General features: G+C 40.3%; 1 protein-coding gene and 1 long non-coding RNA gene across 8 annotated transcripts in view; one reads left to right on the top strand and one right to left on the bottom strand.

Moving 5' to 3' along the window:
• Positions 1–12,139, top strand: part of LOC309527273 — a 55,468-nt gene that overhangs the window by 33,575 nt on the left and 9,754 nt on the right. Inside the window, exons 4-5 of one of the 4 annotated variants that reach the window (XR_014217169.1) lie at positions 9,305–9,451; positions 10,535–10,591. The exons of the other annotated variants lie outside the window; for them this stretch is intronic. This is a non-coding gene — a long non-coding RNA (uncharacterized lncRNA). The remainder of the gene's footprint in view (positions 1–9,304; positions 9,452–10,534; positions 10,592–12,139) is intronic. 4 annotated transcript variants of the gene reach the window in all.
• NELL1 (neural EGFL like 1) overlaps positions 2,994–12,139 on the bottom strand; it is a 382,749-nt gene continuing 373,603 nt past the window's right edge. For all 4 annotated transcript variants that reach the window (XM_082195852.1, XM_082195851.1, XM_082195854.1 and 1 more), the window contains 2 exons: positions 9,202–9,426; positions 2,994–5,600 (listed from right to left, as the gene is read on the bottom strand). In XM_082195852.1, coding sequence (XP_082051978.1) covers positions 5,550–5,600; positions 9,202–9,426 — 276 coding nt within the window. In that variant the 3' untranslated portion in view covers positions 2,994–5,549. The remainder of the gene's footprint in view (positions 5,601–9,201; positions 9,427–12,139) is intronic.

Raw genomic sequence — 12,139 nt, 5'->3', positions numbered from 1 at the left:
AACACACACACCTTTCATTCTCACAATAGCTGTATGAGAGAGAGAGTGAGTGGCCAAAGTTCACCTACAGGCATTGTGGCTGAGTAAGAGTTTTGCCTTAGCTCTTGGTTAGCTTTCAAAAAGTCAAGAAATCATAGAATCATAGAATCATAGAGTTGGAAGAGACCACAAGGGCCATCGAGTCCAACCCCCTGCCAAGCAGGAAACACCATCAGAGCACTCCTGACATATGGTTGTCAAGCCTCTGCTTAAAGACCTCCAAAGTAGGAGACTCCACCACACTCCTTGGCAGCAAATTCCACTGTCGAACAGCTCTTACTGTCAGGAAGTTCTTCCTAATGTTTAGGTGGAATCTTCTTTCTTGTAGTTTGGATCCATTGCTCCGTGTCCGCTTCTCTGGAGCAGCAGAAAACAACCTTTCTCCCTCCTCTATATGACATCCTTTTATATATTTGAACATGGCTATCATATCACCCCTTAACCTCCTCTTCTCCAGGCTAAACATGCCCAGCTCCCTTAGCCGTTCCTCATAAGGCATCGTTTCCAGGCCTTTGACCATTTTGGTTGCCCTCCTCTGGACACGTTCCAGTTTGTCAGTGTCCTTCTTGAATTGTGGTGCCCAGAACTGGACACAGTACTCCAGGTGTGGTCTGACCAGAGCAGAATACAGTGGCACTATTACTTCCCTTGATCTAGATGCTATACTCCTATTGATGCAGCCCAGAATTGCATTGGCTTTTTTAGCTGCCGCGTCACACTGTTGGCTCATGTCAAGTTTGTGGTCAACCAAGACTCCTAGATCCTTTTCACATGTACTGCTCTCAAGCCAGGTGTCACCCATCTTGTATTTGTGCCTCTCATTTTTTTTGCCCAAGTGCAATACTTTACATTTCTCCCTGTTAAAATTCATCTTGTTTATTTTTGCCCAGTTCTCTAATCTGTCAAGGTCGTTTTGAAGTGTGATTCTGTCCTCTGGGGTGTTAGCCACCCCTCCCAGTTTGGTGTCATCTGCAAATTTGATCAGGATGCCCTTGAGTCCATCATCCAAGTCGTTGATAAAGATGTTGAATAAGACCGGGCCCAAGACAGAACCCTGTGGCACCCCACTAGTCACTCTTCTCCAGGATGAAGAGGAACCATTGATGAGCACCCTTTGGGTTCGGTCAGTCAGCCAGTTACAAATCCACTGAGTGGTAGCATAGTCAAGACCACATTTTACCAGCTTCTTTACAAGAATATCATGGGGCACCTTGTCAAATGCCTTGCTGAAATCAAGGTAGGCTACATCCACTGCGTTCCCTTCATCTACCAGGCTTGTAATTCTGTCAAAAAACGAGATCAGGTTAGTCTGACATGACTTATTTTTCAGAAATCCATGCTGACTATTGGTGATCACAGCATTCCTTTCTAGGTGCTCACAGACTGTTTGCTTAATGATCTGCTCCAGAATCTTCCCTGCTATTGATGTCAGACTGACTGGGCGGTAATTATTTGGGTCCTCTCTTTTCCCCTTTTTGAAAATAGGGACAACATTTGCCCTCCTCCAGTCTGCCGGGACTTCGCCTGTTCTCCAGGAATTCTCAAAGATGACTGCCAGTGGTTCTGAGATCACATCTGCCAGTTCTTTTAATACTCTTGGATGCAGTTCATCTGGCCCTGGAGACTTGAATACATCTAAACTAGCCAAATATTCTTGTACTATCTCCTTAGTTATTCTGGGCTGTGTTTCCTTTGCTGAATCATTTGCTCCAAATTCTTCAGGTCGGGCATTGTTTTCTTTATCGGAGAAGACTGAGGCAAAGAAGGCATTGAGTAGTTCAGCCCTTTCTGTGTCCCCTGTTTGCATTTCACCATCTTCTCCTCTGAGTGACCCCATTGTTTCTTTGTTCTTCCTTTTGCTACGAACATACCCATAAAAGCCTTTTTTGTTGCTTTTAACCTCTCTAGCAAGCCTGAGAATCAGTGCAAGGGGGTTAAGCTGCTGAAAATCCAAAGGTCAGAAGAGATTAATAAGTAGTCAGGAGCAAGCAATGAATAAAAATGGAAAATGTCCAAGTATAAACAAACTGTCTTCTTGTTAGAAGAACAGTACATACATCTCTGAAGGAATGTTTGCAGAAAATCTGTGTTTTCAGAAGTGAAAGACAGATTGGTGAACATACTGTGAGATGTATTTGCATTGGTAGAGATTCATAGCAATTAGGGGAAGTCATTAGCATTAATTGAGTAATCTGGGAATTGTCAAAATTTATTGTATGTGTGAATGTGGTTGAATCATGAAAGAGAATTACCACCATTCTTTCAAAATTGTACTTTCCCTCCTTATTTGCATGAGAGGCTTGAGCATTATATACACTTTCTCTCTCTCTCTCTCTCTCTCTCTCTCACTTCTAATCAAGCTGAGAGAGAGAGAGAGAGAGAGAGAGAGAGAGAGAGAGAGAGAGAGAAGAGCAACTAAAATGTTTAAGGGCCTGGAGAAACTCTCCCATGAGAAAAAGCAACTGAGGCTTTTGGTTTAGGAAAAGAGTGAAGGTGGCACCTGAGAGTGCGGTTTCAATTCATGTGTGGTGTGGAGTAGTGGACAGAGAAAACTCCCCACTTTTCTCATAGTACCAGGACTTAGGGGCATCCAAAGAACATGAATTGTTAGAAAATTCAGGACAGACAAATAGGAAGTGGGTCTCCATAAAACACAGTTTAAATATGGAACTCTCTCCTACAAGCTGTAGTGATGGTCTTTAAAAAGTTAGACAAGAGACGGCTATGAATGGCTGTGTGCTGCCTCTGACATCTGAGGAAGTATGCCCCAGAATGCTCCTTGTGTGGAAACACAGGTTGGGGGGAGAAGTGCTTGTGGGTTTTCCATAGGCTTCTGGCCACCATAAGAACGGCTGCTGGGCTAGAGGGGCCTGATCCAGCACCCCTCTCTTCATATTATTAACATGTTTGCAATGCATGCACAGTTTCAAAGAAAAAAAGGCTGAGGCCAGGAAATCTGTACATAGGAGTTTATTTAGATGCCACAAGTTTTAAATCACTCCCTTTTACATCCCAAACCACTGCATCATCTCCTTCAGTTGAATTACCATTGGGGTTTACAACATGATTTACAAAATGGATTAATGATGCGATTTACAAATGTCCTTTGTGGATCCTATAAAACACAACTTTATAATACCATCATTAAAACAATGAAAATCAACACATAACGGATGCTATAAAGGGGGCAACTGATAGAAAGAAAGACAGACTCTGCTGGCATGGAGTCCCATACAAATAGGGCCTTCTTTGTTGTCTTCAGGGTTGAGGAATCCTTTTTGCATAAAGGAATTCTCGGACATTAGAGGAAAACAAAAGCAGGGCCTGCACCATTAACCAGTAGACCCACCTGTGTACCAGAACAACTGGCCTGAAGGGTTTATTTTTATGTTGGATGCTAAAAATATACTGTGATAGAGCATGAATGTGTTGTCATATTCATTTTAAAAAATCCATTCCTATAATAGGCTTCAAAAAGTTCACATGACTGCAGACCTTCCATACTGTTCTGTAATACGCCTTTAGTAGAATGCTCTGTGCACAATATAACACAGAACAATGTCCACTATTCTTTCATTGCAGATACTCTACCATGGCTTTTAGAAATCAGTTTTACAGTTCTTGATTAAAACAGTTGTTCCACAAATGTAATGTGTACTTGCTAAGCTTACCACCAGACTCTCGTTCTGGCCAAGCAGTTAGATATAAACAGTAAAAATGAAGAGTATCTCACACAGCAAAAGCAGAGTGAGAACAAGAAGCACTTTAGAAACACGGTGACCTCTGTTCTAAGTTCTAGGGGTGCAGGAGTGTTTGCATGTCCCTTCCCCCTCTGTTTAGCAGGTGTAGTGAAAAGCAAACAAGGTTGGTTTTTGTTTTTGGTAGATCAATAAACAAGCAAACATATCCTGTTGTTGCACTCATAGATTCAAATATCAAGGTTGACATTGTATGCAACTAGCCTATCTGGAAGTGGGGGGGGGGGGGGTTACCTTCCCAATTCCCACTCAGCAGTCTGGTGTACCTGCTATGCCGTGGGAGGCAATCTGTGCATGGGAACTAGTTGGATAGGACTGAATCTATTGAAGTTTTAAGCTGAGACAGATTTTGCTTTAGCGCTATCAACATCTTAGCCTTGCAAAATCAAAGCAGCTACCTATCATTCAAACTTAACCTTTGTGCACATTTCAAAGTTTTAATTACAATTCTGCTTAAGTTTAGGATTTTAAACAGCGTTTACAGATGGCTAACTTAATAAATTAGATCTTTTTTGAATGTCAGAAGATGTGGGAAATGGGGACAAGGTTGTTTGGTGAATATATTACATTTAATGAAAACTGGAACGTGGAGTGGTCCACCTTTCTTCCAAGGCTAGCATACTGCCAAGGTGATGTATGCTGAAATTATAGTTAAATGCAGTGACATTTACACTGTTCCTTGTAAGTACAAGTACAAGTACAAATAGAGATGAACTTGTTCGTTATGGCATACATAATGGAGGATGGCACACTTTATTATGCTAAAGCAACTACATGGGGGAGAGATTATAAACATATACCAGTTTAACAGATATCAAAATCTCACCCATTCACTTAAAATCTAGAAGTAAAAAGCCCTTTGATTGCTTTATTGAATGCTGCACAACCCTAACTGAATTACACCCACATCCAATATTTGTTGTTTGACTTGCAAACTACAACATTCTGCTAAGCCTAATGCTGATAAATGCCATGGTTTTCTGGGTACGTTCTGGAGCACTACTGATGAAAACTGTGTCATCCTTTCTTTCCCCCTCCACACAGGAATTTTGCTGTTAGCTCTTTTGTCTGCAAAAATATATATGCTTTTTTGCCACTTCATTAAACTTGTGACATTATCCCTTTTTATATATTTGTGTGTTTCTTTCATAAAGATAGGCTGAGGTTTGATTACTTCCAGCCTGTACAAGTCAAATGTACCTTGGAATGTTTTACAATGTTTGACAGCTATGAAATATAAGTACTATGCAATTTGACTGTACATACATACATATTTTCATAAATACATCCGAACAGGGACCTCAGAACTAAATAGGCAATAGTATGGGACGAAACCACAACAGGCAGCCTTATTTTGTAGGACCTTGATCTAACCTAAAATAAAATGGGAGTTTCCATAATGTTGGTTTTGTACACAAAGTAAACAAATCAATACATTGTATTTTACCGATGAAATAATTTCAATGCATTTGCAAATGATTTGACAGGAAACGGGTGTAATTTACAACACTCAAAACTTTTTAACAACCATTGATTTATATGTATTGTACTGTAAAAGTCACCCGAGAGAAGCCTAGCAAGGTTGAGCATGTAGTGGTAGGTCCCAAAGGCAACTCCCAAATATCTTCCTCAGACGGAGACTTTTGTAATTGTCTATTGTATAAAACTCCCATCTCTTACAACTGCATTCATTTTGCAAGTGGGAAGTTGCATCCGTTTGCCTCGCGAAAAGAGTAGTCCCAGCTTTATACTTCAGTTATTGTGAAGACATTCTAAATCCACAGAGCAACACACATTTCCATTCTGTGAGGAAAAAGAAAACAAAGAAAATAAGATGCATTAATGCTATTAGCACAACCAGTGAATATGGCTACTATTATGACATGGGCTCTAAAAACGTAGACTCGGGAAATGAGCATTTTGCAATTCAGTCCCCCAAAGATGAGACAACCAAGACTTTTTTTTATTGTCAACAGTCCTGCTTTGTGCGTTTACCAGGGACTAGTGCTGCAGTAATTTAGTGGAGGGATGGCAGAACTCCTCCATCACATAGATGGGGTTGCACTCTCTCTGTAGGAACAGCTGTGCAGTTTGAGGGGTGCAACACCATCTCTGTTGCTGGAGTCTCAGGTGATCTCTGGGATGAGGAGGACCTATTATTAGCTTGTGCGGGTATGTTAGCTACGCCCTTTCCTGGACAGAGATCACTTAGTCGCTGTGATTCATGTGTTGATAACCTCACGATTGGACTACTGCAGTGTGCTCTACGTAGGACTTTCCTTGAGATTGGGCTAGAAGCTGCAGCTAGTGCAGAATGCTATGGCCATATTACACCTGAGTTGAGGGAACTGCAGTGGCTGCCAATCAGCGGCCATGCATTCAAGGTCTTCTTGTTAACATACAACTTGGGACTAGGTTACCTGAAAGACCACCTGCCCCTGTCTAGACCTGAAAGTTACTCAGATCATCTCAGGAAATTCTACCTGTGGCACTGTATCCTGCACCATAGGGTATGTTTTTCTATGCCTGTTTCATTGGCTTTTAGGGGGTTTTGTGCTTGTTCTTGATTTAATGATGCATGTTTTAGACGATACACCACTAGGATTTTTTAAAAACATTAACCAGTTTATAAATGCTGCTCAATAAATAGATCACGTGTCTCTTGGCTCTCATATACAAAATCTATTTCCACAAAGGTTCTGTTCACATTATTACCCTTCAAAAAAAGGAGGGCAGGGAGAACAGATCATATGAAGTGAACTTCTGCACAAGCAGCCATTTTCACAGAGCTGCTTCACTTTAACTGGAGGCTATTTGCATGATGGGAAGACCTATGCCATTCTATAATGTATACATGATAATGTATAAAGTTGACTGTTCTAAGGAGGGTGGGTGATTTACTTTGATGCCCAAAAATGTTGATTCAGATTCTGTTGGTTAGATGGCAGCTATACAGAATCTTCCTATACTTCTTCCTCCAACTCTCTTCTTTGCTTAGAGATAGTTTGCAGTATTTTCTTGGCATGAGTACTAATATTACTTTTCTTTGAAACATAGATATATTTCCTGAGAGATGATTCTTTCTCACATGTGCAGCCTCTTAGCTGTTCTCTGATGGAAAATTGGAATTATTATTTTCTCAGGCTAAATGGTCAGTTCCAAAAAGGCTTGTTTTAGTAAGGTTTGCTTACTTCCAACTAGTTGGATTCATTCTACTAAACATATTCTTAGGCATATTCTTGTGAAATTGAATTACCACTCTGAAAGCTTAGCAAACCAAAAGTTTGGCATTCTAACATAGGAATACTGAAGTGGTTTAAAGAGAAGCAGGTAACTCCCCACCCCCACCCCCTTAAGAATCAGTGCAGTTTTAACCTTGTCTATTCAGCTGTCAGTGCTACCAAATGCCATGGGGCTTACTCCCAGGTAAGTGGGGTTAGGCTTGCAGCCTAGGACACTTGCCCCTTTAGTTACTACTGATCGGGATAGCCTCTTGTGCAGACTGAACCATTTGGACCAGTGGGATTATATCTCTATATCCGGAGTTTCGAATTATGGAATGATCTTGTTTGGTACTTCTTGTGGTGAGGTACAGTCACAAAAATTTTCAGGAATCACTGACTAAGAGCTACAACTATAGCTGGAATTCACAAGCTACAGATTCTCAATGACTTAACTGATGTGTACATTTGGTTTGCAATCATGGAGTTACTTATATCTACTCATCATGTTGAGTTTGATTTTATTAAGCTTGTACAGGTAACTTGGGACAGTATGTTCTGTTAAGAAGGAACTAACAAAGATGCCTCTTCAAGTGTCTGATATACAGAGCAGCTTCCTGCCTGCTTTCACCAGGTGCATGGAACTCTTAATCCACATGGCAAACAGAGCAAATCCAATACCATACTAATCCTATCTTTGCTGCCATATGATTTGAGTCTGTGACATCTGAACCTCAGAGATACACAAATGGAAGCAACTATATTCCCCTGTCACAGCTCAGCGCAATGTCTCGGGGAAAGAGCCCCAAGGGCAAGAAAGCAAATCAAATGAATTAAAGCTGAAATACTCCAGCCATGTCTTATTGCTGCACTGTGCATGAGAAAATGGCGAAGAATACCCTGTTACAGTATTTTTTATACAGCATTTGGTACTTTCAGTGATCTAGAAAGGATCAAAGGAAAGCAATTTCATCCAGGAAGATGGTGTAAAAAGAACAAGAAATCATTATTTGATTAACATGCATTGCTCAAGTGCTGCATGTTAGTCACTGTAAAAAGTTACTATTTTGGTACACTTTCATTTTCTCCTCATTTTAAATAAAAAGCATAACCTTGGGTGATAACGAATGCTAATTGCACTAAGTGCATTACAGTATTTCTGAAAGCTAAAGTGGATGAAGTGATAAATATGATTTCTCAAAAGGATGTCATTTTGGTATCAGTTACATTCACAGTGAAATCTTCTTGCCCTAAACTATAATGGCTTTAGAAAGTTGCATATAGGACAATGCCACAAAACTGTGATAGACAGCACAAAAATATTTTATGAGGCCTGGAGCTCTTGCATGCCACTGACATTCATCTTTTGGAGGAGTGGAGGGCTTCTTTAAGTGGCCAAGGACTTTCCGGGTTTTATGTGCCAACAGACGATGAGTCGGGGAGGTTTTCTGTATCTTGGGAAGCACTGCTAGAATGAATAGAGTGTTGGGCTAGAACCTGGGAGATCAGATCTTACTCAGCCATGAAGGTCATTGTGTGACCTTACGCCACAGCCTAACCTATTTCATAGTGCTGTGTGAATAAAATGGGGAGAAGGAAGACCATGTAGTGAATTATACTCCAGGAAGTTTATAAAACCAAGCTACAAAATAGGATTTGTGTTTCTCTTGATTTTCCTGCTTTAGAGAATAAATATATATATTTCTACCCTTTACCTTCAATTTTTGCCCTCTCTGTAAGGAAATAGAGCAAGAAGCAAAAGGGATTCAAAATGAATGCAACATAAATATATTGCACCCTGCAATTGGTATTACTGTAACTGCCTTGCTAACAGGCAGGTTATTTTTGAAAATACATATTTATAAATGTCTAAAATGTTTACTAGTTATTAACATCACTATTCTACATGCATATTAAGAATACCTGCAGGGCTTTAAGAGAGAGACTATTTTAAAGTTGTAGAAGAAGCCTACTGAATATTTCTGGCCCTATCTCCCTGGATAATAATCACACAATTACCATTACACAAATTGCATAATTTTTGTTACTGCATTCTCATTCTTCCGTTGCAGCTCACTGCTGTCAGTGGCAGCTAAAAGCAACCTTCCTGGGTAAAGAGTCTGACTCCTACACACAAATTCTGTGTACCGCCCTCCCTTCCTCCACCTTTTACGATCAAATACCTTGCATTTGCAAGTTGTACAAGGAGACCCGAGCATTGTCCATATGGAGCCACTAAGTCGTGCTATTCCATAGCCATCTTGACAAGTTTTTCTGATATCGTAGGTTATGTTATCAGCCAAACAAGGATCACTGACACAACGAGGGCAACATTCGCCTTCTGATATTGCTGTGAAGTCACAGGTGAGAGTGGGGCATGCAAGTGGCCAACAATCTACTTCACCTTCCTGTGAAAACAGAGAGAGACCCACAGTAAGTTACGTCAGACTATGAAACAAAACACCAATAGCAACTACTTCTTTGATCAACTTTTACTGTTGGCCTGAGTCATTACTTAAAACTGGGATGGAATAGGACTCCCCCTATTCCATTCTTGCCCATAATAGCAGAGGCTGGTGGGAGTTTGGGTACCTCAGTCTCTCGAAGGCTACAAGTTCTCCATTCTTGACTAAAATTCACTTACAAAACAGGCATATTCTGATCTGGCAGTAGTCTAAACAGTGCAGTGCTGCTGGGCACCACATTTACAGCAGATTAAGGACCATGCACACATCTCTGATGGATAAATGCAGACCTCCAACCAGGGATGTGGATACGCCATGCTGCTGTACAGTCATACCTTGGAAGTCAAATGGAATCCGTTCCGGAAGTCCGTTTGACTTCCAAAACCAAAGTGTTTGACTTCCAAATCACAGCTTCTGGTTGGCTGCAGGAAGCTCCTGCAGCCAATCAGAAGCCAAGGAAGCCCAGTTGGACATTTGCGTTCCAAAAGAACATTCGCAAACTGAAACAATCACTTCCGGGTTTGTGGCATTCGTGAGCCAAACGTCCGAGTTCCAGGGCATTTGACAACCAAGGTACGACTGTATATGAAACTCATTTGCTGAACTGGGTGATGTGATAATATAGAGCTTCTGAATGAAAAGCCACAAATGGTTGAATTCTGAAGCGCATTTTTGTTTTGATTTCATAGCCCTGTTATGCAGATGTGCATCTTCATCACAAATTCCTTGCTGGTTTCCCACAGGCATCTGGTTGGCCACTGATGCTGGCCAAGTTGGGCCATTGGCCTGATCCAGCAGGCTCTTCTTGTGTTCCTTAAGCAATTTACGAGGCTATGTAAACGACTCATTTTAACAAAAGGAAACCATGAACCATATTATCACATCAGTACTGCAGTACTGCCACTAGCTATTTACAGTGTTAAGGCTAAATGCTACGTAGTAGTTTATAGACACTAAGAGATAATGACACAGTAGTTAACTCATCCAGAAATCATATGATAACTGACACCTCAGGATACAATGATAAATAATTCATTGCATTACTCTGCAGCATTTGCAACCAAAAATGCCATGAAATTCAGATTAGACAAAGTCACTGGTGAGAAAGGTAAGGTGATTCAACCTATTCTGGATGGGGTTGCACTCCTCTTGGAGGAACAGGAACATTCCTTATTATTATTTCAGAAGTCTTTTAAAGTCGAACACCTAGTTTTATTACTGCCAGTTTAAACATGTAGCATATTGTGCATTTGCTACTGTTAGGATTTTGTTTTGCTTTTAAGTGTTAGATTATATGTTCTTTGTCCAAAAGAAGTCCAGGAGCTTTCTTTTGAGGAAGCAAGCATGGAATCACACTGTCAAGTTCTCACAACATGAGAACAGTAGTAATGCATCCTATGGTATCAGGATCTGATAAACTGTATTAGGCAACATACACACTATACCGTTAAAGCACTTTGCCCCTCTCAAAGAATTATGGGCACTGTAGTTTGTTAAAGGTTGCTCTGTGAAGGGTAAACTATAGTTCCTAGAATTCTTTGGAGAAAAAGAATGTGCTTTGCTTGTGACGTCCACTGGAAGTTTTAACATTCTTTAGTTATTTATGCTGTGCATCACCAGTTGTTTTTGAAGCTCTGAAATCTTTAGTGAATTGCTGTGTGGCACTGAATAGCCCTGTTCTTTGGACCCTAGTGAATCCCCCCCCCCCATTTCCAAGCATTATATTACTACTACTACTACTACTACTACTACTACTACTACTACTACAAAGCATGTATATAGTCCTTTACAGAGTTGTTATAGTATTTTAAAAAAATATTTTTTATTGATTTTCTTTTCTCATAACAAATATACAATATCATTACTAAACATTCATTTTTCAACTCCCCCCTCCCTGTTCACTTCCCTCAGCTTCTATTTCTGGTTTATTACATTAAATGATCCATTCTATCTTATCACGTTGTTATATTTCTTGTTCTCTGTAAGTTGTAAAATTGTAAATGTTTATTTAAATCCTGCCAGCGAGTCCATTTTTGTTGTTGTTTCTGCAGATATATTGTAAAAGGTTCCAATATCATAATAGTGATTTTGATATTACATAGTATTAGTAATCTTTACAGTTGCTTTGGGTAGTATTATTTCCATATTACATGACAAAAACTGCAGAGGGGATGAGTTGCCAAAAGCAACAGAACGAATTAACAGCAGAGGCAAGATTTCCTGTAGTGATTTCCTTGTTCACAGTCAGGCTCTTAGCTGCTGCACTACACAGATTTTGACAGAGAAGCCCTATTTTCTGGCCTTAATTTCTAAATACTGATAATGACATATTGGGAGAATCTCCATCCCTCTGTTGACATAGGGATTCCACATGGCATTGCTAATGGATAGCCATCCAGTCTCTCCTTAAAAGCCTCTAATGAAGAAGGGTCCACCAACTAAAAATGTTGAATTCAGTTGTTCCCCCAAACAAATATTTGGAGTGCCTGGTTGAGGCTTTTCAGCCTAAGAATGTGCATGAGCAGCACACATTTGCATGTATATATGTTTGTGCAATCATCCCTAGGAAGCCCCAGCTGGATCAGGGCACAGTAACTGAACTAGACAGCAAAGCCCTCTCACAGTTTTCAATTTAGAAATACAGCTATCTTTTTCC

The sequence above is a fragment of the Podarcis vaucheri genome (assembly GCF_965113315.1).
Source record: "Podarcis vaucheri genome assembly, chromosome: 1".
Taxonomy (NCBI): Eukaryota; Metazoa; Chordata; class Lepidosauria; order Squamata; family Lacertidae; genus Podarcis; species Podarcis vaucheri.
The sequence above is the reverse complement of the archived record's forward strand: the minus strand, read 5'-3'. Positions and strand labels throughout refer to the sequence as shown.